The following is a 26,306-nucleotide window of genomic DNA, read 5'->3' on the forward strand; positions in this document are numbered from 1 at the left end:
GTTGAGCCCACTTCCGCCCTTACGGAGCCCCCATACGCGATCCACCGCGGCAGTCATGACGTCAGTGGAGGTCGCCATTTTGCATTCGCTATCAAACTTTTTTTTCCCTCCAAAACGGGAATGTGCGGTAATGAGGTAAAAATCCTTGATAAAACGTGACTCTTGGTTTATATTCCATAAACATCCCTTTTCAGCTACTGAGGGATCTTTCTTTTACCGAATATAAATATGTCTAGAGTTGATCCCAGCTGAATTAAGACTTTCTGTAAGGTAGCTAGTTTCTTAAGGAAGTTGGGGAGGCAGTGTTGTAAGATTTAAACCATTGGCATTTCTGTTCACTTACAGGAGCACCAACGCCCCAGGATTATTTTTTTTAACATGGAAATAGTAGATTGCTTATCATCTTTGCTTATAAATCTGTAATCTTCACAGTAAGTATAATTCTACACACCTTTTGTCAGCATTCTTATCCTTTTACATTCAATATATTCTTGCATAAAATGACATTGTACTTCTGTCCTTCCCCTCATGTTTTTGTCTCCCTTTTTATTAGAGTTTATATATGACATGAACTAGCACCAGGATTCTGAAAGGACGGGCGTGTAACTAGAGTTGCTGCCAGTTAGATGCTCGCTGTCCCCCTCCTCAGCTACAGTACCGTAAAAACGATGCTTTTCACCAGGATGGATACCATCGAGTGCATGACAGATTGTCACCATACCGGTAAAACAACGCAAAGCTCATAACCTAACCATGGTGTAAGGCAGTATTTTGGAGAGCACTGTCACTCCTAACACACATTCTTGATAATTATCAATGGTACATGGTACAGGTTTTCAAACACATAATTTAGAACAAATATGTGAAACCCCACGTATACTGAGCAAGCATTAAGATAATAGAACCTAAGCTTCTATTGTGCTATGGCACCTCTAAAGCGCCATATCCCTTGGTAAGTAAAGTTCTATGCCTATTTCCTATAAAATGAGAACAGTACCTACTTCACAGGGTTGTTGATGAGTTGAGCATACCATTTTAAAAAAAAAGTAGCCCTGACTGGTGTGGCTTAGTGGGTTGAACAATCTCCTGCAAGCCAAAAGGTGGCAGGTTCAATTTCCAGTCAGGGCATATGCTTGGGTTGTGGGCCAGGTCCCCAGGAACACGCAGCCCATCTATGTTTCTCTCCCTGCCTTTAAAAATAAACTTTAAAATGTTTAAAAAAGAAAAAAATGATTCTGGTTTTAATACCTGTGATGAAGGTAGGGCAGGGGGAAAATTCACTGAACATTCGGGAAGCTAACAAACACCAGCATATTTGGTCATGTGGTATTCCATTAGTGCCATACCACAGATGGAGATTTTTGGATAATGCTCACAAAGGGGCATTACTGCATTGACTGTCCACACTCCACTGGGTGAGCACTGGGCCCAGCAATCCCAGAGGATAGACATGTTATCAGATGTGGGAGCTTTGTCATAACTTTTTCAGTGCTTAAACTTTTTCTTAATTCTCAAAAGGGAATCTTGGAGGTGATCTAGCCCAACCCCTTCATTTAACACCTGAAGACGCATCTCAGCCAACACTGTTTGATAGTAGAGCCAGGGCTGATGTCCAGGTTTTCTGACTGCCCTCTACTCCTCTGTACAACTGTCCTGCAATGTTATTCAATCCTGGTTATTGTTTCCACTATGGGAAACTTGTTTTAGGTGCCACAGTATAATGAAGATACATGTACGTACACACGTCAGCTAAAGTTACCACTGAGCCCACTGATGCTCAGGCAAGAGCACAGGTCCTTTCAAGAGGCCATGCCTACAATTCTTTGATAAGCTTAGTGCTTTTAACATGACTGGAACCTTGCTCTCACATATTCAGGCAATGCTGTCCCCGTGGCAAGATTTGTATGTAGAAATCCTTATCAACCAATATTCCACTTCAGAAATCTCAAAGCTGTACCCTTCTATGGTTGGGAACAAACACCGAGTCTCATCACACAACATTCATTCTTTACATATACAAACTCTAGTGTAAATCCTTAGTACCCGCCTTGAACAGCTCTCCAGATAGCTTTTCCCATGCTCACATCAGCAGCTCCACTGCCTCTGATCCTTTTACATGAATTTATTTCTATACAAGGTTCTAAAAACACCCCTTGGTTTGTACATAAGTTTTTTCTTCATTTTAAATTGCTTTATAACAACTGATTTTGACTTTTTTTTCATTTTCTCTTTTCTCTAAAATCTGTCATGATTTAAAAAAAAAAAAGACAAAAGAAAATAAAAATGTCACTGGCCAGAAGACAGGGTGGGAAAAGACAAAAATAAACAAAACATCAATATGAAAATTCTGAGATATAATGCATTTATAAACACAGAAATGGTTACAACAAAGATGGCCGTGATGAGTGGGTATATATATATTTATATATATATATTTATATATAAATCCATATCCGGCAACTGACCGTGGCACCTAGGGAGCTAAGTCCAGTCCTTGTGTTTACCCTGAACCCTCCCTTCTCTGCAAAAACCCCATTGTTATGGGATTTCATGAAGAGCACAAAGCTCTCATACCTCCTTACGTTTCGGGATGGGGGGACTGAGTACAGGATTTTGGTTAGCAGAGAAGGGGAGGGGCTCCGAGGAAAACCATAACCCACACTTCTAAGCCACCCTCAGCCATTTTGGGGATTGCCGGCCCCTTGGGGACCACATCTCAGCCCATGCCCCTTTACAAATAAAGGGAGTCTGACCACCCCCCCATCCAGATCCCCTTCCTCCAGCATTAGGTAAGAACTGAAGTGAGACCATGAGGGGAAGAAAAAAGACTCCCAGGGGTCAGGGCACATGAGAAACCTCTGTTCTTTCACAGGTAAGATCAGAACAAGAGACTGGTTGCATTCAGGGCTCCCAACTCTCTGGTGTCTGGGAAGGCCAGCCTCTAGTCTTCTACCAGCCTGAACTTTGAGGATTATGAGGGTAAGGAGAGAATAAGTGCCCACAATGGAAAAGTTTCTATGAGGTCATAGCAAATCCCTCCCTTGAGCACCAACTCCCAATTTTTAAAAGCTATGCTTAGGAGGGGAGGCTGCTGGATTACACTACCAGCTCAGTATCCCTCTGCCAATCAGAAGGGCTGATGTTCTTTTTTGAGGAGGAGTTGAAAATAAGGATGGTTATCCTGTGAAGGAAGTCCGTGCCTGAGGTCCAAGGAGATGGAGCCAAGGCATGTCAAGGAAGAAGAGGACTTTTTTCCCCACCAAGGAGTTGGAGAAAGAAGAGACCAGAATTTCTTTCCCCTCTTCCCAGTGGGTGGCAGCACAGGTCTCTAGGAGCTGGCCAGGTGCTCCACCTGGATGGTGCTGGTGGTGACAGTGAGGCAGATGTCCTTATGATGCTCGGCCGTCTTATAGGGGGTCAGGTCAAAGGAACACTGGGGTGGAGGGTTGGGATTGCTGTCCCCACCACCCCCACCCTGGGGGGCTGCCCCAGGAGACTGGAAGTGTGGTGGCTGTGGCTGCTGCTGTTGCTGCTGTGATGCTTGGGAAGCCTGGGCTTGGGCTTGGGCTTGGGCTTGGGCCTGGGCCTGGGCCTGGGCCTGAGCTTGGGCTTGGGCTTGGGCTTGAGCTTGAGCCTGAGCTTGAGCCTGAGCTTGAGCCTGAGCTTGAGCCTGGGCCACTGCTGCCGCCGCCGCCGCTGCCTGTACTTGTTGCTGGAGATCAGGAGGGTTGTGTTTGCGCATATGTTTCATAAGGTATGTTTCCTGAGGGAGATAGTGAAAAGGAGTTGAGGGAGGGAAGAGAAGGAAAGAGGTTACTTGTAAGTAGCACCTGGGCTTACTTTGCTTTAAATAGAACAATACTTTTACAGAAATGTCCTGAAGTCATCGGCAGGTTCACTCTGTGCCACTTTCAGGGCTCACTCCTGGCTAGAGAGAAGGGGGACCTTTAGAGTCACCATGGGCATCTGACAGCACAGGAAAAGCTGTCATTTTCTGAAAGATCTTCGAATGGAACAAATTTACAACCTTTTTCTGGAGTCTAAGGGAAAACATCTAACTGAAATCTTTCTTTTCCAAAATTCTCAGGTTGCTTTATTTTGTATTCTGTTCAAGTAAAATGAGGAATCATTGTTTAGCAATCTCTATAGGATTAAGGGATCAGACATCCCCTGAATTCCTCAGCTATGGGTCTGTTTAGATTCTGTTCTTCTTGACAGTGTAAGTTGGAGTGAGGGAGGCAGGAAATTCACTGCAACACACCTTTATCCAGAAAGATGGGGTACAGTGGATTGTAGTCTTACGGGCCTATGAAGAAAGAGAAGGCATCGAGTACTCACCGACGTATATGCCCGACTACAGATAGTGCAGGTGTACACCTTGGCATGCTTCACCGTATGCGTAGACAGGTGCACCTCTAGCGAGGCTGCGTCCGTGTAAGCCCGATGACAGTTGTGGCACTTGAACGGTTTATCTTTGTTGTGCTGCCGCCTGTGAGACTGATACAATTGGTAAAAATAAGGATGAGTGTATTGGACTTTTCCCTCCTGCCTCCTTAACGGAAAGCCCTAAACAGGGTATTAGGTCTCCCAGGTTCTCTTTGCATCCAAAGGCAGTAGAAATTGCTTCAAATGAAACTTCAGGGACCATGGGCTAAGTAAGGGAAGAAGCATACCTCATGCAGCACAGACCAGGATTCTGAAAGAAAGGATGGCTGTGCTGGTCTCACCCGGCCAGTGGTTCTCCAAGTGAGACATGGGGGTCACCAGGGAATACCAAGACCTTTTCAAGGGGTCCACAAGATCAAAACTATTTCCAAAATAGTCGTAAGACAATGTCTGCCTTTTCATTCTCATGACTGTACAGAGATTAAATGATGCACAATATTGCAATAGATTAAACACAGTAGACACGAGATCTAGCCATCTTCTGGTAAGCCATAATTTAAAGAAATGTGAAAAAATGTACAACAAGCCATCTTTCTCACTAAATTTTTTGGTGGGTATGTGTTTTGGAATATGTTATTAAAAATATTTTACTTATTCATTTTTAGAGAAAGGGGAAAGGGAGAGAGAGGGAAAGAAACAACAAGGTGCGTTTGCCTCTCACACGCCCTCTACTGGGAGGGACCTGGCTGGCAACCCAGGCATGTGCTCTGACTGGGAATTGAACCTGCGACCCTTTGGTTCGCAGACCTGCACTTAATCCACTGAGCCACACCAGCCAGAGCAGGGAATATGTTATTTGTGTTAACATAATGTGTTTGTTGTTTTTTAAAGAACAGTTTACAATATCTATATAGATAAACATTACCCACATCAACAAAAGCATTTTGGGTTCCCCGATAATTATTAAAAATGTGAAGGGGTCCTGAAAAAGTTTAAGAACTACTTTACTAGTTAAATGGCACTTTGACCCAAGTCTTGGAGTCAAGGCCCCATGTGGAAAGAAGAACATTTACCTGCAGATTAGAGAGCTGTGTGAAGGCTTTCTCACAGCCTGGGTGTGCACATTTATATGGTCTATCACCGGTGTGGATTCTGCATGGGATGAGAAAACAAGAGAGGGAAAGGCTGTCAGCAAGGCCGCTTGGGGACTGACTCTCAAACGAGCCTCAAGGCCACTCCTGTGCTCCCACGGGAGTGGGAGCGTGAAATGGATCTCCAGGACGTCTCAGCTCCTCTGACATGGATCATCAGGCGGCAGTGTCTGACTGCTGCTCACTGTCTGCATCTCTCAGTTCAAGATGGGCTCCTCCTGCTCGGGAAGGAGGGACTGGTAGCTCAGCAGCCCAGGGAGCGGCAGGTCACATTACTAGGTATACAAGTAAGCTCCTGCAGTAATTATCCCTGATGAATGCTCAGAAACATAAGATAAACACAATAGGAAGGAAAAGAAAAAATACATAAAACTTCTTCCTTGGCCCCCGACTAACCAGCCAGAAACTATACCCACTGCCTGGAGCACCACTCCCAGAAAAAATTCTTGTGTCAAAGAAAAGCACAGAGTTATGCTAACTATGGAAAGTAGCAGCGATATGAATACTCGCAGAAACTCCTTCAGACTTTTCCCAGTCCAGCCCCCTAATGGCAGGAAATGCCTAGTTTAGTACCAATTTGACCTGTTTCCCAAACTCTACAGGGCCCTCCACTGAGATGAGCCAAGAACTTGAGGGTGCACGGACACCTGCTTCTTAACAGGAACTTCAGGACCATCTTTGAGACCAGGTGTTTTTCTGGAACTCTGGTATAAAATCTTGAAAACATCACAGGATATGTCTCCTTATGAGAAAAGCCCAACTCCTCCTCTTCACAAAGCACAATGTCTGACCACTTTAAGAGTATCACCACATCCATAAGCAGCCAGGTGTTTAGTAAGAGTGTGGATTGCAGTTCAACTTGAGATACCATTGAAGGACATCAATTCTTCAGGTTGGCAGAGTCATTTCCTCCTAGTCACTCCAGATTCATGGGACAAACAGTGGGCATCCTTATGAAGTATGAGCTTTTTCGTTGTTTGCTGGCTCTTTAAGGTTTAGGACATGTTTGGTTTTGTTTTCTACTCCGGGCATCCTTTGGGAACCTTGTTTGTTGCTGTAGGTGTTAGCAGGCTGATACCCAGCTAAAGTCTGTATCTTCCCTTCATAAGTGGTGCCCTAAGGGCTAGAGGTATCATGTTCAAGTGCTCTGGCTTTGGCATCAAGGACAAAATCTTGCAAGATGTGTACATGGGTGTTTTCAGGGAAGCCAATGAGGGAAATAAGAGTTTTCTCTGCTCCAGGTCAATCTCTTCCTCCCATGCATCTGGGAACATCACACAGTCATTGCATCTCCCCAGTGCAGCTTCTGCCCCAGAAAGGCTCTCTCTGAGTATCCACTTGTGTCTCCATGTTGTCACTTGTTCTTTCTCCCAGATGAAAGTTGTGTTCTCCTCCAGCCAGGTCTCTCCTCCAGCCAGGTTTCTCCCCCGCCCCCCGCATGCGGGTTGTTGTGTGTGTCCGGGGCGGGGGTGGGGAGGGCATGCCAGCGGGGCGGGGGCAGTAGCCTGCCACTCTCCCTTACCGTGTGTGCTGCTGGAGGTGGGAGAGCTGGCGGAAGGCCTTCTGGCAGTAGGAACAGTTGTAGGGCTTGGCCCCCGAGTGGATACGGAGGTGCTGAGCCAGGTAGGAGGTGTTGGCGAAGGTCTTGGAGCAGTGCGGGCACTTGTGGGGCTTGATGGTCTCCGTGTGCATCTTCGAGTGGATCCTGCCGGAGAGGAGAGGAGGGAAGGGGGGAGGAGGAAGCAGTTCGACACCATGGGCTCAGCTCTGCTGGGTGAAATGATGTTGCTTGACGGATGAGAACACCCCCTCCTCCCTCCTCCCAAACATACTCCGGCCTGGAGAGGCTAATGAAGAGAACACCAAGATCTAGGTTGTTGCTGATCTTAAGTCGGTGGCTAAAATGGCAGTGAGATGATGAAGAGCTGGAACCCCTGGCTCCTGGTAACCGTAAAGATTTGTTTCATCAACCCTCCTTTTGGCTCTAAGGTTACACACTCACCACACCCTGCTTCCAAACTGTAATATGAACAAAGACCAATACCGCCTGTTCCCCATGGACCTGAAGTTGAATGCACACCTTGGCTCTGAACTGAAGCATATAGTAAAAGCAGGGCCTGCTCTGCAGAAGATTTCCAAACAGACACACAGAGAAACCACAGAAATCGTTCCAGACTTTGGGATTGAAGACCACAATTTTCCAGGCCCCCCCAAATTCCTATGACATAGAATTTAATTTTCGCAGACAGTAATGGGAGAGAACTGAGGCTCCCAAAGGGCAAAGTTGGAAAGGAAACGTGGAGAGTACGGCCAGGTAGTGGGAGAAAACCAAGAGCAGCCTTACCGGGTGTGCTGCTGGAGGTGCGAGAGCTGGCGGAAGGATTTCTCACAGAAGTTACAACTGTAGGGCTTAGCCCCTGAGTGGATACGGATGTGCTGGGCCAGGTAGGAGCTGTTGGCGAAGGTCTTGGAACAATGTGGGCACTTGTGGGGCTTGGTCTCGGTGTGTGACTTGGAGTGGATCTGCATCTCCGACTTTGAGTAGAATGTCAGTGAGCACATCCGGCACCTGGGCCAAGTGAGGGCAGCGGTTAAGATCCTTCCCACCAAGAAGGCATTGCTGAACCCTCCCCTCTACTTCCAAAGAAGTCAACCTCTCTAATCTCTTTCCTATTCCAATTACATTGTAAGGCCCATGAGAAAAGAGGTTCTGTTTTATTTATTTTTATAGCTAAAGCTTTTAACACAGCCCAGTACAATATAAATACTCAATACAGATTTGCTGAATGACTGCACTCCCTAAGGGTGTACAAAAAAACGAGAATTCAATGAGGTAAGACAGGAAAATCTTATTATAGGCTCTGGGCTAATGTGACTCTCACTGGGCTAGAATTATCAGCTAACTTCTGTTTTCCTTCTGCCTATAACTTAATTTCAAACTTTTAAAGAACTCTTTCCTCCAATTTCCCACATATAAGCACATCACTCAGGTATTCCTCAAACTTGTGAAATGACAATGAGGACAAACTGACTAGATTACCCAGAAGGACTTCTCGCCTGTCTCCACAAATAATTGCCTTCTTTCAGATTTTCTCCTACTTCCTTTCTGCCAGGGATTCCTAGAGGATGGGGGTGGGGAAGTATCAGACTTACAGTACTTGGAGGGGCTTTTCCAAATCACTTTATGTCTGCCCTCCGTGCTGTATCTGATGTTCCACCAGCCACCCCTACCCCCCAGGCAATTATGTGAGAGCCATTTCTGCAAACGAGCCAAGGTATCTGTTAAAAGTAGGTTGTGTCCCTCAAGTGTTTAGGAGAAAAAGACCTGTAAAACACTGGGCTTCCCTATTAACATTTTTCTCTTTCCTCGCACATGGAGCCAACATCAGCACCCTGGGTTGACATCAAGAGCATCTGAATACACTTTCACTCATCATCTGAGTTGGTAGTCTTCCTACTCTGACACTGCCCAACAATACTAAGAAGGCCTCTGAGCAGGACAAACCATACCTATTCAGACTTTAGCAGGTAAAAGCTACTTATATGTGGGCTAGAACCCTAGCATTCTTAAACAAATCACTAGTGTACAGTGCAGGCTGGTAGAAAGGGCAACAGCCTAGAAGCCCAGTAACTGGGGCAAATATCTCTTGAGTTTCCCTATTCATCTCTGTAAGAGGGGCTTGGGACTGTGTGAGGGGTCATTTCTACTTTTTTTCTGATCCCAGAACTTTTAGAGAATGATTGACTGCAAGACTACAAAGAAGTCTAAGCTCCTCAGAGAAAAATGTGTTACTGTTGGCTGGGGTATGGTCCCTCTATTAACGCTTCTATTAAAATTCTAATCATCAAAACCAACTTTTATTTCTCTAGTTACTGGATAACTCTGGAAGAAACGCAATCACCAGCCTACCAATTGCTGACTGTTGTCTAGGATGCCCAACCACTGGATAGGAGGTGAGGAGGCTCTGTTTATAGGTAGCAGAGCCCAAAGCATACAGCCAGCAGGAAGTCTACACACCTGGGCTCTACTCAGGGTTGTTATAGGCTTGCGCATCAATCCAGACCTCAATTTTCTGGTTTATAAAATAGACAGATAAATAACTGCCCCTAGAAAGGCCAGCAAATATCTAGGGCAGTCTAAAATAAGCCAGTATTCTCTAATAATAAAACTGCATTCATGTTAACAGCATCAGCGTGGATGAGTCACTAAGAATGAGGTTAGAAACTGGACATGTTGGCCCTGGCCAGGTGGGCCAGTTGGTTGGAGCATTGTGCTGTACACCAAAAGGTCACAAGTTCAATTCCTGGTCAGGGCACAGAACTAACTAGGTTACGGGATGTTCCCTTGTTGGGGCATGTGTGGGAGGCAGCCAATCGATGTTTCCCTCTCCCACCCCCCAACCCCCTTCCTCTCTTTCTGAAATCAGTACATACAGGGCCCAGCAGAATTAATGCCTACTTGAATATGGTTAGTAGGGTAATAATATGGGTGTGATAATTTACAGTTTTAATTTGAACATTTCACCTAAAATGCCATGTAGTGTGCCTAAGTATGATATTATTGTGTTACAGAATTAGATGCTTAGGATTTTATAATCAAAGATTTTGTAATAAAAAAGGGGTGTTATTTGTGTTGGACCCTATATATCCTCTGGTGAGAATTGGAAAAAAAAAGAAGAAACTGGACACATTGTCACTTGGAGGGGGAACTGCACTAAAGTTACAAAATAATTTCCCTTGGTTGCTAAAATTTCTCAGAGGTGGAACAACACATTCATTTTAACTCAAACAAAATTGCACTTAGTGTATGAGTGCTGAACACACAAACACACACCTTAATATGAAATTAATTATAAAAGAGGAAAACTTCATCAAAGTTTTCAACTAGAGAAGAATCTACAAAACAAATTCATCAATAATGGACTGGCAACAAAACTAGCAGTCTCAAAAAGTACTAGGTACAAAAATGATGCCAGTAACTTTGCCATTTGTTGTACCTCATATTGCCAAGGAACTTTAAACACAGTGTTTCCACCCTCACAACGAGCTAGCAAGTATTATCCCTATTTTACAGAAAGGAACAGGAAGGCTCAGAAAGGTTAAGTACTTTGCCAAAGGAAAAACAGTTATTCAGTAGAAAGCTGTGATTCTAGCCTAAGATTCCTCAGACTAGAGGTATTCAAGGAGAGGCTAGAGAGTCATCTTCCAGGAATTTTTAGGGGACTAAAACTACAGAGAAGAGGCAGCTTAGGTGACCCTTAAAGTATCTCCAACTCTGAAATCCTATGAACCCAGAGAGAGGAGTGTAAGTTCTTTCATACAAAGAGTTGTGTGCTTGAAAAGGAATCTGATTTGCGGCAGGAATCTGTGGCAGGGAGCAGTTAGTGGGGGACAGAAAAGCCGGCACTCCTTATCACTGGGTGCACAACTCTAGGAGGCACCATTCACATCCACATGAGAACAGTGCTCCTTTGGAAGTGTGCAGTGCAATGACCTTGCTTACAATAACCACAATGAATTATCATCCCATTGTTTTCCTAAGATACTCAAAAAACATTTCAAATACTCTGATTTTCCCGTCGAAACATTTCCACAAGACAGATGAAGGCCACAACTGATCTTCCTATTTTACGGAAGGGAACAAAGAGTCAGAAATAAGTTGACTTGTCCAGAGCAACAGAACCCAATTCCCCCAATACACAGTCAAATACCACTCGCCACAGGAATGGATGTGGTTGACCCACACATGCATTGAAAGAGGGAGTCTTTGTGATTAAAAAGATTCCATTAGAACTTCCGAGTTCTGAGTTTCTGAATAAATTCCATTCATCTAGAATGTAATCAGTCCCTCTTAAATTTCAGAGTTCTCTTTAGTCACCTAGGCGTGGGGCCTATCAAGAATTCCAAAAAACATTGAGGTTGTGGAAAATCCCATCAGAGCTTCCTTCTAATTGTATATAAACATTTCTTTCCACATTCAGTTTGGGCAGTCCAGTTCAGTTTGGGCTTTAATGTGGGTTCAAAACACTAAAGAACTAGAAAACGTTGGCAGAACCAGAGGACCCTGACCCATGTGGAGGGCTCCACAGGGTGTCGGAGAGCCTCCCACTGCTGCCGCCACAGCAAGGTTTGTGTAGGCGTATCTCCATGTCACCAGGACCTCACTTTAAAGCAAATACATAAAAACCCAGATTTCTACAATATATATTGAAGAGGAATTTTCATTCATGAAATGACATATAAATGAATGCCTTTAAAGAGTCAAATTTGTCAGGTACCTTTATAATACGATATGATGTAAACATTTTCCTGGAACACTTTTATTGTATAGAGTGGGGTACACCTGTAATAATAAAGCTGCAATGAACTTTCGGACTAAACACTGAATTCTGCAGTGCTCAACACTTTCTCCATTAGCAACACTCCCCTCGTTTTCCCTTCACAGGGAGGGATTTCAATGCTCTAGAGTTGTAGCTGCTCTCTGCAGAAGTGTACAACACAAACAATAAACGCTAAGTGATGGCTATTTTTTAATCTCTTTTGAAGTTCTCGACATTTCAAATCTTATCTGATATGTACCCCCAACAAATGGGAGGCAGAAACAGAATTCTCCCCATTTTACAGATGAGGAAACTGAGGCCCAGAGAGGGGAAAAGGACTTGCCCAGGGTCACACAGCAAGTTCGTGGTGGAGCCAGGAACTGAATCCATGAGCCCAAGGCTCTGTCCATTTCCTGTGCCGCAGTTCCCTTCGCTCCTAAAATGGGAACAACATTGCCCATCTCGGTACACTAAGGACAGACCCAATCTCCCAGCCATGCACATCTGCCCCTGTCTGTGTCAAAGCTGTGACAGTAGTTATCCCACTCTATTTAATGGGACCAAATTCCCCAAACCCAGTAGGGCCCTTGATAGTTCTCAAGGGAATGAAAAAGATTTGCAATGTTCAAAGGGCAGGGAAGTTTACCTATGTAATTATTTTTGTACAGTACCACATGCAAATATAATGCTTTTTGGCAACGGACAAATTAAAGACAGTATAGAATCAAAATGACTTCCATGAATTAGAAAGTGAGCAGTCATTTTAGAAGCACATATTCCAAGGGGGGTAAGGGAGGTATCCTATTCCTCCCACCTTTTTATAGAGATCCCTCCCATTATCCCAACCATGCAGGGTCAGTCAGGCAGGCTCAATGCTCAAATATGGCCCAAGAACCAGTGGACAGCACACTGGCGAGGCGCTTACCAGGAAGGTTTCTTGGAAAAATAGGGATGGAAAATGCAGAAAGCAAAAAGGTGCTGGAGACAGAGTCTCAAACCCAGTCTAAAGCCTCTTTACAAGAAAGAACTCCATTATGCTACTCAAAAATAAGTCGGTGCTGATGACTCTGGGTGAAATGGGTAGGCATCCTGGGGGAAGAGGCACCAGCGAAGTGCTAGAAGCTCTCCCTTCCTGCCCCGTGACAGAACACCTGACATGCACATGGCTCTGAGGTGGAAAACTGGCAGAGCATACAGCATGATTAGGGGCAAGACACAGAGGGGGTAGGGAGGTGGAGACAGGGATCCTCACCCCGTCCTGCCCCAGGATGGCTCATACCTATAGGTCTTTCCATCTTTCTGATGGTCATCATCATCCTCAGGGGAGAGGACGTAAGGGTCACTCATCTCAGGCAGCCCTGATTCCAACATCCGCTTCTTTTTTCGGCCCCGGGGGGGCTTAGGAGCCACATTGCCACCTCCACCACCACCTCCGCCTCCTTCTTCTGTTAGGGATGATGACACCTTCTTGGAAAGGTCAGGGACCACCTGCAGGGCTTGTGAGCCAGGGGGAAGAGCTGAGACAATCATGGGAGCCGAAATGGGGAAGGTCTGAGCTGATGAGGCTGTAGTCACAAGGGAGCCTGAGGGGGACGTGATTACCAAACCAGGACCTAGGATTGGAAGAAAAAGGAGATGGTGTCATGCTGCCCAGTCCTGATCCAAATCCTATTTAACTTCCCCCAGATAATTGTCTAATTAACCCCTTACCACCACCCCCCATCCCAGAGTACATAGGATACCCCAAACCCTGTAGGAAAAAAAATGGTCTCCTAACCCCTGTCCCCACCCCAACCCTGGTAACAGTGAGATTTACCCCTTGATTGACTCCCTTCTCTTCTCCACCTCTGAGAACAGGAGACTCCTTGATTCAGAGAAGGAAAGAATGTCACCTCCTCAAAGGCAGGGACCGCATCTTCTACTTCTTTGTATCCCCCACAATGCCTAGCACATTGCTAGGCACACAGTAGGCACTTAATAAAAATCTGATTGAGTAATCAAACACATTTCCCACTCCCCATGTTGTTGGAGCCCTCCAGCCTGGGGTACTGATCATGGAAGATCAACACCTCAGATTGGAGAAGAGCAGAGTTGCTCACCAGCAGTCATTAGTCCTGTAGACGCCACAGGGACCACCGTGATATTCTGGGTAACGGATGCCTGGCTATGTGGGGTCAGCTGGTCTGACTTGGACTCTGTGTCCATACTGATGCCTGAGGGCAGGGACACGGAGGCAGGCACTGTCAGCAAGGTGGGGTAGTGGGGTGGAGCCAGCCCACAGCCCTTCTCTGGCAACAGCTGATCCTTCATCTTGTTGATGAACATCGTGTTTTCAATCTGGAGGAAATGGAATGGACAGAGAACAAACTGATGGTCACCAGATGGGAAGGGGTGAGAGATAAGCAAAACAGGTGAAGGGCACTAAAAAGTACAAACTGCCAGTTACACAAACCGTTATAGGAATGTATAGTGTAGCAGAAGGAATATAGTCAATAATATCATAACTATACATGATGCCAGATAGGTCTAGAAACACATTGTGGTGATCACTTCTTAATGTATGTGAGTGTCTAATCACTGTGATGTATATCTGAAACTAATATATGTCAACTGTAATTTAAAAAATAAATAATTAAAAGGAAGGGGGAGGGGAGTTAGCCTTTTCTGGGAGAGCCTGATTTTGTCCCTACGCACTTAGCATTGTCTGTCCTCCTCCTTGGATATCAAGGAGTGAGTAGTTAATATCTTTGTGCTTCCAGAAGAAAGAAGCTAAACAGAAACACTATATAATTCTGGTGATGGGGACCTGGTGAAAAAGCAGTGGTTTGTCTTGCATCAGTCTTCACAGTACTAGAACTTACTATACAGAGTTGAAAAAAGTATGCCATGGTAGAGGAGCAGAAAAGCAAACCCCACATACCTGTCCTGAGACTGTGGGGATGGAAGGCCAGAAGTACGGGTTAGAATTGAAGTGAGATTCTTCCATTCTACCTGAAGAAAGAGAGACCACGTCACACACAGAACAGACCTGAACCTTAGCAATGGAGAAGGGGAGTTGAGGAGTTCCTGATTTCTTCTTTGACCACATGGCTGGGAATCAGCGGTCAAGACCTTAGAATTTAGCCCTAGTTGGTGTGGTTCAGTGGATTGAGTGCCAGCCTGCAAACCAAAGGGTCACCCGTTCAATTCCCAGTCAGGGCACATGCCTGGGTTGTGGGCCAGGTCCCCACTAAGGGGTATGCAAAAGGCAACCACACATTGATATTTCTCTTCCTCTCTCTCTCCCCCTTCCCCTCTGTTTAAAAATAAATAAAATCTGCCCTAGCTGGTGTAGCTCAGTGGATTGAGCGCGGGCCTGTGAACCAGACAATCAAGGTTCGATTCCCAGTCAGGGCACATACTGGGGGTTGCAGGCCGGTTCCCTGCAGGCCAGTTCCCAGCAGGGGACGCACGAAAGGCAACCGTACATTGATGTTTCTCTCCCTCTCTCCTTCCCTTCCCCTCTAAAAATAAATAAATAAAATCTTTAAAAGTAAATAAATAAATAAAATCTCTACAAATAAAAATTAAAAAAAGAAAAGACTTTAGGATCTAGCATATTAGCTCCACTGGTCAGAGCCACTCAGCACTCTATCCCCATCCGACAAAGGCAGTCCTAGTTAAGGGGCTGCTGAAAGAACATATACCCATCTCATTTACCCACAGAATGCTTTCCATACCCCAAGAAACAGAACTGGTATTACTTTCCTTTGCTGACAAGAAAAGAAACTATAGTCATGAGAGGGGAAGGGATGTGCCCAAAGTCCCACAAAATACACTACTGACTGGCTTCAAACAGCAGGGCACCTAACACTGTTCCTCTTTTCCTTTATTCCTCAAATCCTCCTTCCTTGAAATAAAAAACCCCCAAGAGTTCTAAATGATACGTCTACAGTTCTATCAGCTTGGAAAGGTTCTAGACCAGTAGATAAAATGTCCAAGAATATTAAAGAATGAAATTGGCAGGAATCAAAATCAAGGGTTTTTTCCTAAAGATTTTATTTATTTATTTTTAGAGAGAGGGGAAGGAAGGGAAGAGAAACATCAATGCTCAAGAGAAATATCAATCGGTTGCCTACTGCACCTCCCAAACCAGGGACCTAGCCTGCAACTCAGGTATGTGCGCAGACCATGAACCAAACCAGCAACTTTCGGTTTGCAGGAGGATGCCCGACTCACCGAGCCACACCAGTCAGGGCAAAATCAAGGTATTTTCTGGTGCCATACTGTATCCAGAGACTAAATCCCACTGATCCCAAGGTCAAAGAACATCTATGGTGCTACACTGGTTAACACACACTCTGGACTGAGCAGCGAGAACCTAAGAGTTACCAGTTTAAAAAAGAGTTCTAGCACCAGCAGAAGCCGCAGCACCACAGACTTCCACCTACAGGGATTCAGAATAGAGACAACAGGGGGCCAGAACTCATCCTCATTACTAGACTCCTGCTTCAGAGTTCCCGAATACCAGGCTTCTGAGACTTTGAACTTGAAAACATGAGTTCTTCTCTGTACACAGATGATAATTAAACTTAAAACTTTGGGAGTGAAGATAAGCAAGAAAAGTTAATCCCTCAGAATCACAAAGCAAGTCACGGATGATTACAAACCAAGGTATCTTACCACTCACTTATTTTTACATTCTGATTACTTTTAGACAGGCTTAATTGGCAGTATGTTGGTCAAGAATAGCTTCCGAAAACCCCGGACCAGGAAAGCTGCAGCCCAGCAGAAAACAGGTGAAGAGGCAGTATGGGACTGGTAGAATGGGGAAACAAGGAACAGCAGGAAATAAACATGGTCACCACATTGTGACTCTGAGCCAAGAGTAGTCAAGATTCGGGTGGGAAAGAAGGACCTGAGACCTACAGCCACAGGTCCCGCTGAGGATACACTGGCAGCAGACACCAGAGATACTAAAGGTGTCTGCTGGAGGGTAAACTGAGTACAGAAACTCGGTTTCAAGTACTGATTAAGGAAACTAGAAAAGAGCTTCGACAAAGGAGTTCAAGCAGAAAGAGTACAGTATCTCTCTAAACATAACCCTGTCCCTTACCCTTCTCTAAAAGTCTCATCACATTTTTTTTCTCCATTAACGAGCACCCTCAATTTTCATAAATCCTACAAAGGGAAGCAGAACTGAATTTCAACCTTTTCCCTAAGAAGTAGCGAAAGAGAGAGGCAACAAACCAAATCTGTGACTACAGCAGCTTCACACAAATGAGGCTCAGTATTAAATGACTGGGGATCAACTGCAGGTAAGTTCTGCTCCCTGAGTTATAAATTACAGTAAAACCAGACAGTCTCCAAAACAGGTGCTAACCTTTTCCTTCCAGCATTAGGGGCCTCGGGCCCTCCCCAGGCAAGAGAAATGGAGAAACAACCAGACTGCAGTTTATGGGGATCCAATCTTGCCAAGCTTTTCAGGAGGCAGAGATCACATCCTGCACCTCTCCACGGTCTCTAACGCAGGACTTATCACCACCTAAGCAAGTCCATATTGAATGAATGGAATGAATGACAGTGGACTCCACACACAGATTTTGAAAACACTGTAAGGAGTTCAAACCTTAACCCACGACCCCACGCTGCCCAGCCTTCTAGCTGAGAAAAATGAAACAGACAAGAGTAGTGATATATGATAGAAATGTAGTACTGGAGAGTAGAAGAAAGGAAGGTCTAGAAGATAACACCCCCTGAAGAGTCAAGGAAGTAAATGCATTCTGGACGTGAAAATTAAGGAGGAAATGAGAGCCTGAAAATAACAATGTCCTCAGATAATATTCCTGTGATGAGGCTCATTTCTCCCCCGACAAGACTGTTATCTATTCTCACTGTCCAACAAGTGTCACAGGCAAAGCAGTTTCTGTAGGGTCCTATAAAGGGGGCACACAAAGTGATGTGATGAACAGTATCGCCACCACCACCGCCATTAACATCTATTATGTCCTTTCTGTGTTCAAGGTCCTTTTCTAAGCACTTTACTACTATCACATCATTTAATACCCACAACAATTCTCTGAAGTTCAGCACACTGTAATTCCATTTTTTAAATGAGGAAATTGAAGGCAAACAGTAAACAGCAGAGCAAGTTACAAAAAGGTTCTCTAACTTGAGAACCAAGGTTCTCTTGGTTCTACAAGAGAGCGAAGCCATATAAATGAAGTACATTCTCTCTGACGTTGTAGCTCGAGTCGCAACATACAATTTAGAATATTTCCAGGAATGGATTATACATTTTTGGGGTAGTTCTCATCCAATGTTTTCAAAACTGAAATTCTGATGAAAGTAGTTAAAGATAATATTCTCTGTAAAACTTCACTCGGCCACCAACATAACTGATTTTGGAATCACAGATTCTGAGTAAAAAGGCCAGACTATCCAGAGGGGAGAAACTGAGTAACAGGCCTCTCCACTTCCACGAACACCTAGTCTGTCACTCTGTGTTGGTTAAGAGAACAAAGCTGAAGATCAGAACTACAGCTGGTCCTAAGACACAATGATAAGTGTGCTTTGTGGGCTTCCGACAAATATGTCAGCCCCAAATGGGGGTACATGGACAGTACCGCTAGGCCAATTAGAAGCAATGTTTGCCTGCAAAATGACACCTGAGAAATGCTATACCACTGTGGAGAGTCAAGGAAGGCTCTTGCCAGAAATACAAGCAAATGGCACCCTCAGAGCGGTGTAACAGGGCGCCGCTGGGGCGAGATCACTCAAATACCTGTTCACTGTCCATTTCACCACTTACCCTCTTAACTCTCTTTCATGGAGGAATTCTCACCAAACCATCCTGACATCCAAGCAGGCATGTACCAACATTCTGAAACCTGGAGAAGCCCAATGATATTATGGGGAGGTCTCATCTGTACACAGAGTACCAGTTTGGATAATTACACTAATACACTAAAAAAGCAGTGGTTTACCCAGACTGAGGTTTCTATTATAGCCCCAAAGAACAGGAAAGAAGGAAAAACACAGTTAAGTAGAATGAGGTACACTGGCAGATTGAAAATCTGGGTTCTAATTTCAACTTTACCACTGTACTGTGCCTCAGTTGTTAATAAGGAGGGAGGTTTGCTATAATTAAATTGGGCAGTTCTTTTCTTTCAAGAGTTCTAAAGACCTACTTTATTTATTGATTGATTGATTGATCTTTTTTCGATCCTTACCCGAGGATATTTTCTTTCATTGCTTTTGGGGGACTGGGGGAGAGAAACATGAACTGGTTGCTTTCTCATAAGCACCCTGACCAGGGATTGAACCTACAACCTGCGTGTGTGCCCTGATTGAGAATTAAACCCATGACCTTTTGGTCTACAGGACAATGCACCAACCAACTGAGCCACACCAGCCAAAGCCTTATTTCCTTTTCAATCTCCAAAGAAATCTTGGACGCACGGAGGAGGTGAAGAAAAAAGACAGTATTACATAGTATCCATAAACACATAGTAGGACTTGAACTCTTGCACTAGAGCTCTGTCCATTCTTCCACAGCGCTACCAGCCATCGAGAAATGATGATGTCACTGCCGCAGCATGTGGTTCTTGTATACATGATGAAGACAACCACCTCTCTCTCAGTACTTACTACAATTTTTTGTTCTTTTTAAAATGAAGCATAACTTTTTTTCCTCAGGAAAATAACATTCTCTTAACACAGCCAACCTTTAGAAAATCATGAAATACACAAACCACATTAAGTAGCTAGAAAATGGACCTAGGAATCAAGATTTTTGGAATCCAATTTTAGCTTCTACATCAGTGGATAAATGAGTAACTTGCAACTCTACTAAGTTTTTATTTGGGTAAGTGATGGAGCAAAATAAACCCCTTACAACAAATTCATGAGGCATAGTGTGATGGGATGAAGGCAGCCCATCAACAAACAGAAAAAGAATAAAATGCTCAAAGCGCTCCTGAAAGAAACAAAGAGAAGTACTTCCATGTGATGAGGCCTATTAGTGACAATTAGTGAAAATTACATAAAGACCACATAATTACAAAGGAACTACCCCAAAGTATCAGTTCTATAGCCTCCAGCTTAGTAATCACCAACTAGAAACACTTACAAGAGAGATGCAAAAATCAACTCAAATCTAACTACAGAAAGAACCTGACCCATGGATCTGAACACTCTACTGAGCAACACTGTTTCAAAATGCACAACTACAGAAAGGTTGCAATATTAGTTAAGGATATGAGGAACAAAATAAAACAAAAAACAGAGGACTATTTTTTACTCAGTAAGAAAAGTTTTTTTCTCAGTTACTAAGGACATTCAAGAAGGACCATCCCAACAGAATTTAGAGCCTTCCTACTCTCTGTAAACTCTTCCAAGTACAAAATAACTCAAAACAGGTTTATTCCAATTTTATTGGTACAGACCATCACACCACACGTTTGAGGCCAACAGGACCACTACCACCACACGGATGGCAGTCTGGACCCTCATACCCTGTCTCTGGTGGGAAGAACAACAAAGTGGTTTCCCTTGCTCTGCCCGTTCCACACTAGATAATGGATCTAGGCAATGTGCGGCATGGGGGGAAAAAAGGCTGGAGAAGAGGGGATATGTACCTAATATTTAATCATCAACTTGGCTCATAAACTTACGGGGAATACATATTATAAGCCAGCCTAAAATGGGTGCCTAGGAGATCTAGGATTATAAGGTCTGAATTCAAAACTTTTTTGGATCAACACATTGTCATTTTCAGCCTACCTAAAATTCTATCACCATCAAGTCTTATATTTTTGATTCTTCCAGACCTACTTATGCAGTCTACTCCACACAGTTTTATTCACTTTACTTCAAACTACCTATGACCCAGTTTTTCCTGAAAACTTCACCCTGCCACATCGAATTCAAATAACTGTGTCATAGATTGAATCACTCAACAGATCCATTTCAAACACCAAACTGTAATATCAAGGATACACACCCTGCTCTAAACTCAACTCTACTGGTTCCAAACACAGGAAAACAATTCCAAAAGCTATGCCACAAGGAATATACTAGCAATTAGGGCCCATCTGTCCCCAAAGTAGATGTAAGTTTCTGCTTTGGACACAATGCAACACTACTTTGTGATTTCACCTGAACATTTCGTAATTCATTCCTGATGAGCGCTGGTGGGAATGAAAGGTGACGGGGTACAGAGCCAACTTTCCGCACAAAAACTTCCTAGGCACCCCCAAGAGATAGTAGGAAAAGGTTGGTTTTTCTCCCACAGCAAACACCAGTATTACAATCGCTATTACCTGAAGAATTCTGTTATACTGTCTCCCCCAAAACGGGTTTTATTATGACCCCTTCTCCCCCCAAACAAGACAAACCATTAACCCAAAATTGTCTTACCCTCTCTCTCTCTTCCTCCTGTCGTTTTATTCTTTCTCCTTTCCAGGGCTCCTGAACTTTCTGTAAACAAATTGTCTGGGTTACAGGGGCCAGTAAGGGTGCAGGCACCAGAGAACTGTGGAGGAATTCTTTGACTGTCAGCAGTCAGGAAGGTGGCTGGACCCCCAACCAAGAATGCAAAGGTGCACGGTTATAATCACAGGAGTGCACTGCCACCCCAGTGTAGCTACAAAGGAAATAAATCTAAGTCTCAGAAACTAAAATGAACTCTATCACCAGTGTTTGGGTTCTACTCTTGCCCTGACACTGATTCTTCCTCTTTCCCCAGGGTGACAGGTAACGAGGGGTCAGAGAACATAAGAGTTGGAAGAGAAGGGTCCCTGCCCCCAAGGACTAGCTCAGAGAGCAAAACTGAGGACCAGAGGGATGCACAAACCCTTGTGTCAGGCACAGGGCCAGTTCAGGCCCAGCCACTTCCTCTGGTCTCCCCTCCCCACTTCTGGGAGGACTTCGTCCCTGCCTACCCAAGGCCTTGCGCCAAGAAGTACCTCCCTCAACCTGCACAGCGGTCTGTCTATTGGAGACCCCAGCTGTCCCCCAAAACCTTTGCTCCCGTGAGACAGCTCCAGGGAGCCTTCACTTGATGTCACCCCCCCCCAACTCCTTCCTCAAAGGCCCTTCCTTGGGACGTCCCTCCTTCTCCACCAGGGAGCTGAACTCTGCCACCCACCAGAGAGACACCCGCCCCCTAAGCCCCCCCATTCCTCCCCATCGCCCGCTCCTCCACAACCACTTCCGGTTCCGGGACGGACACACGTACAGTCTCACCGTGGAGCACCCCCTTCCCCACCCCCCCCAGGGAAAAGGGGAGGGGGAGGGGGGAGGAGCAGAGAGCTTGGCGCGCGCCGGCTGCAGCGGCGCGAGACTCACCCAGGGGGACGGCTGCGGCGGCGCCAGAGCCAGAGCGCGGGAGGGGCGGCGTTGGCTGGGAGAGGAGGGAGCTGGTTGGGGTGGGAGGACCTCAGGGGCCGAGGGGAGGGGGAGCGCACCGCGGAGCGCGCGAGCACGCACTTTAGGCGCGACAGAGAACACACTCTCACACGCACAGAATGCGTGCGAGACACCCGCAGGGCGGGGGCTCTAAGCAGTGGGTGGCCCCCTTTCTACCGCCCTCCCTCCCCTAACACTCACCCGGAAGTGGTGCAGCCGCTTGTGCTCTCAAGAACCCCAAATCCTCCACGGCCCCTCCCTCCCTCCCCCCCAAACACGCTCCAAGTTGGTCCGCCGCGGAGAGAAGGCGGGAGCGCCGGAAACGAAAAAAGGGGGGGGAGGGAGGGAAATGGCAATGTTGGGGGGGCGGCAATGGGGAAGGGGGGGGTAAATGCAAAGGTCGAGTCACTTCCGGAAGCGATAGGGCATATCCGGCGCCGCTAGCGCCAGGAATACTTAGGCCGCAAGTTACGCCAAGGAGGGGCGGAAGTGGCTTCTGCCCATGGACCCGGTAGAACCCTTAGTGGATGTGACGCCGCAACGGAAGTGAAGGCGGGTTCTGCTAAGGGCAGAAGCGGAATCTTCAGAACTGCGGGCCTTGGGCTTCCGGAAGCGACTTTTGGGGAAGTGGGAGGGTGGGATCCCGACAGGTTCATGAATTATGCATCAAGGTACCAGCGGAGGTATGGATTTTAAAAGACTAGGGTCCCGTTTCCCTTCCCGCGGTCGGGGAATAGGTTGATACCGAAAGTTGCTGTTCTTTTTTTTCTTATACTCTACTCTCAAGAATTTCTCAATACTTTGAATATGCAAGTAAGGGCAGGCTCTGTCCGTTTTCCGAGGTTTCTACTTAGGCCCAAAGAGTAACTGATAACCTCTCACAGCCATCAAAATCCAACCCTTCCAGATCACACCCCTTAGTCTCTTTGCTTTGGCCTCTGCTACAGTCTTGTTGCCCTCCTCCACATCTCCGTCTCCTCACCCTCATCACTACCTGACATACTGTTTCCATCTGTTCCCATCAGAGCTGGGATTTAGTTAGTGATCAGTAAACGTTTATGAACACTTAATATGAACTCTTTCAGGAAGCCTTCCCTGATTGCTCCAACCCGTAATGGTCCCTATGTCTTAATTCCCACAGCATTTAGTCTGTATCTTTTGTTGCTCTTTTAACTATTTCATATATGTGATTCCTCAGCGAGCTTGTCAGCTCCTTGGAAGAAATTGTCTCATACATAGTATCCTTCCCACTGTTTTGCTTAGCATATAGAACATGCTAAATAACTATACATCAGTCCCCTTGTCCACAGGTTCGTTTTCCACTGTTTCTGTTACCTTGGTCAACCGTGGTCCAAAAACAGTAAATGGAAAGTTCCAGAAATAAACAATTCATAACTTTTAAATTATGTGCCATTCTTAACAGCATGATGAAATCTCCAGCCATCCTGCTGAAGGCTGAGTCTGGTAATGACTCATCCCTTTGTCCAGTGTCTCCAAGGTGTACACTGTCCCTGCCCGAGATACTTAGTAGCCATCTCAGTTATCAGATTGACTGTGGAGGTATTGCAGTGTTTGTGTTCAAGGAACCCTTATTTTACTTAATAATGGCCCCAACGCACAGCCATAGCGATGCTGGCAATTCAGATATGGCAACTGAAAAACCAGGAAGTGCTTCCTTTAAGTAAAAAGGTACCTGTCTATAGGAAAAAACATAGTATATATAGAGTTCAGACTATCTGAGGTTTCAGGCATCCCTTGGGGGTCTTAGAACTTACCCCCAGCAGATGAGGAGGCACTACTATATGTTATTTGATTAAATGAATACTGCCACCACCCTGCACCCTGACAGGGCCAGAGCAGCTGTTTTGACTGAAGCAGAATTGAAGCCCCTCCTACCAACAGTAACAGCCCCATGCTTACAGAGCAAAATAAACCTAGTAGAAATAACTATATTGCCTGTTTTATAATAATGAAAATGAGCCTGAAGATTTAAGTGATTTTCCCCAAGGCCACGGCAAGGAAGTAGTGAAGAACACCTAAAAATAAACATTTAAATTAAATGTTCAAGAAGATAACATGTTGCCCTGGCTGGTATAGCTCAGTGGATTGAGCTGTATCAGTGAATATATCAGTGGATATAGCTCAGTGGATTGCATGCCTGCAAACCAAAAGATCGCGGTTCAACTCCCAGTCAGGGCACATGCCTGGGTTGCAGACCAGTTCCCCAATGGGGAACACATGAGAGGCAACCACACATTGATGTTTCTCTCCCTCTCTCTTTCCCTTCCCTTCTAAAGATAAATAAATAAGAAAATTAAAAAAAAAGAAGATAATGTTTTTGGCTGATAATCGTTCATCTCTTTTTTTTTAATCCTCACCCTAAGATACATTTATGGATTTTAGGGAGGAAGGGAGACAGAGATTAACATCCACATGAGAAACATGATTGGTTGCCTCCTGATCAAACCCAAAACCTAGGTTATGTGCCCTTGGCCAGGGATTGAACCCACAAACTTTTTACCCACCCCAGACCACAGCTTGTTTGTATCTTTTTATTGTTTTAAGTATCTACTCTTTTTATCATATTTTTGGGCTCTGCGTTCAGTCTGTGTTAACCCAGTAGCAACAGCAGGTAGGATAAAGGTCTTAGGGGCTCAGATGGGACCAGACCCAGTTACTGCATGAGATGAAGAACCATGATTCAAGAAACCTTGATTTTGGGGGCTAAAGTAGAAAAATGGGAGCAAAATGGTAGTCATCACTGTAAGTCCTGGCTCTCCTCTAGTGCTTTTCCTCTTTACATTAACTGGCACTTCTGGGCCTCAGTGTCTCTGGCTGAATCCTGCTCCTGCCCTTGCCATAAGAAGCAAGTTTTAAGTTCCTTGAACTCCTTAGAGAATAGCTTTAGAGAGATAAATGTGGGGTGTAGGGGGAGGAGGGCTGTTAATTTTAGTCCGGGGCTTTCCAGCTGGCACACTGTTACCATCTTGAATCACTTCCACACCCGGAGCTCTGCCCAGGAGATCCCTCCTCCGGGGGGCTTCCCCATTCCCTGGTTTGGTCTGAGCCACAGTGGTAAGCATTCCAGGAAAATGTTTAAGAGAAGCCTGGCTGAGTCATTTGATACACAACTCAGGAGGCGAAGACAGTGCAATGCATAGTGATGAGAGAGACTGGTCCCGGTACTGTCTGTGATGTGTGGCCTCCAAAAACCAAGACAGTAGTATGGCCACTGTTTATGTTCTGGGTCTGTCACTGCAATGACTCTACACTCTACCACTTCCTTGCAGCTTTCCAAGGACCCCCAAGGCCCCAGTTTCAGTTTCAGCTCCAAGAGAGAAAAAGGTTAGGATCCATTCCCTGTGGCCTTAGGATGCTTTCCCGTTAGTGTGACTATGTGATTTAGTTCGGGGTAGTTCCTTTGGAAAACTCGGAAGACTAAGATGTCTCCTTTCTCCTCTGCCTCTCCCATCTGACTTTCCACGGACAGGAGGGCATTTAGGGAGAGGGAACAGGTGAGGATTTCCAGTGTCCTGCTGGTGTATTTTAATCTATTTAAATTTAGAGAAACAGCAGTCTAATCAGGCAATAATTAATTCCCTCTTCATTCGGGTCCTTCATGTGTGCCTTTTGCATATGGATGAGCTGCAGGGTCACACTGTCCCTTTGCAGACAGTTGCTGAAGGTGATAGAGCTGGGGTGTGCTCTCCAGGCACTTGAGCTCTTTCCCCTTCCCTCCCCCACCCAGGAGAAGGACTAGATTCCTGTGGGGAAAGAAGGGAAAGGTTACTGAGGCTTCTTCTCCTACCCTCCTGGATCCCTCCCTCACTGCCCCAACACTGCCCCCGCCAGTCAGCACCTCTTCCTGCACCCTCGGGTTCCATCCAGTCCACCAACTGCCCACTGGGGTCTCTTCAGGCCCCACTGGGTTGCTTTTGAGCTTTCCTCAGCAGCTTGTTTGCCTTGTACCTGTGCTTTTGGTTTGTTCATCACTCCCTAGCCTGGCTCTGCTTTTCTTCTGTAGCAGTCTGTCTTAGGAAGTCCGATGCCCCGAATGTAT

At 45.4% G+C, this 26,306-nt stretch overlaps 1 protein-coding gene and 1 long non-coding RNA gene across 16 annotated transcripts; one reads left to right on the forward strand and one right to left on the reverse strand.

Moving 5' to 3' along the window:
• The first annotated feature begins 69 nt into the window (after positions 1 to 69).
• On the forward strand, positions 70 to 2,145 carry LOC119060547 (uncharacterized). Its single transcript, XR_005084602.2, has 3 exons — positions 70 to 135; positions 346 to 431; positions 554 to 2,145. It is a non-coding gene; the product is annotated as an uncharacterized LOC119060547 (long non-coding RNA).
• On the reverse strand, positions 2,122 to 22,646 carry ZNF384 (zinc finger protein 384). 15 transcript variants are annotated; one of them, XM_053661785.1, is made up of 13 exons: positions 22,448 to 22,646; positions 21,257 to 21,316; positions 18,648 to 18,726; positions 14,778 to 14,848; positions 13,957 to 14,194; positions 13,674 to 13,721; positions 13,137 to 13,470; positions 12,201 to 12,293; positions 7,882 to 8,106; positions 7,060 to 7,242; positions 5,460 to 5,538; positions 4,339 to 4,497; positions 2,122 to 3,763 (listed from the first exon to the last, which is right to left on the reverse strand). In XM_053661785.1, the coding sequence occupies exons 4-13, from the start codon at positions 14,841 to 14,843 to the stop codon at positions 3,329 to 3,331; spliced, it is 1,860 nt and encodes a 619-aa protein (XP_053517760.1). In that variant the 5' UTR covers positions 14,844 to 14,848; positions 18,648 to 18,726; positions 21,257 to 21,316; positions 22,448 to 22,646; the 3' UTR covers positions 2,122 to 3,328. The 15 variants fall into 15 exon arrangements, with proteins under 15 accessions (XP_053517760.1, XP_037016230.2, XP_053517756.1 ...); XM_053661781.1 differs by lacking the exon at positions 18,648 to 18,726 and adding an exon at positions 22,187 to 22,241 and having other exon boundaries at positions 2,123 to 3,763; positions 22,448 to 22,645; XM_037160335.2 differs by lacking the exon at positions 22,448 to 22,646 and having other exon boundaries at positions 21,257 to 21,985.
• Positions 22,647 to 26,306: the final 3,660 nt, after the last annotated feature.

This window comes from Artibeus jamaicensis, unplaced genomic scaffold (genome assembly GCF_021234435.1).
Source record: "Artibeus jamaicensis isolate MK-2021 breed Jamaican fruit bat unplaced genomic scaffold, CSHL_Jam_final contig_233, whole genome shotgun sequence".
In the NCBI taxonomy this organism is placed as follows: domain Eukaryota; kingdom Metazoa; phylum Chordata; class Mammalia; order Chiroptera; family Phyllostomidae; genus Artibeus; species Artibeus jamaicensis.

Bases quoted from the DNA above. Each gene is read 5' to 3' on its own strand.
- ZNF384 (XM_053661785.1), bottom strand. From the start codon at position 14,843: ATGGAAGAATCTCACTTCAATTCTAACCCGTACTTCTGGCCTTCCATC. The intron at 12,294-13,136 runs GTATGAGCCATC...TTCCCATTTTAG, and splicing joins AAAGATGGAAAGACCTATAG to GAGCGAAGGGAACTGCGGCA. The intron at 4,498-5,459 runs GTAAATGTTCTT...CAATTGTATCAG, and splicing joins CACAGCTCTCTAATCTGCAG to TCTCACAGGCGGCAGCACAA.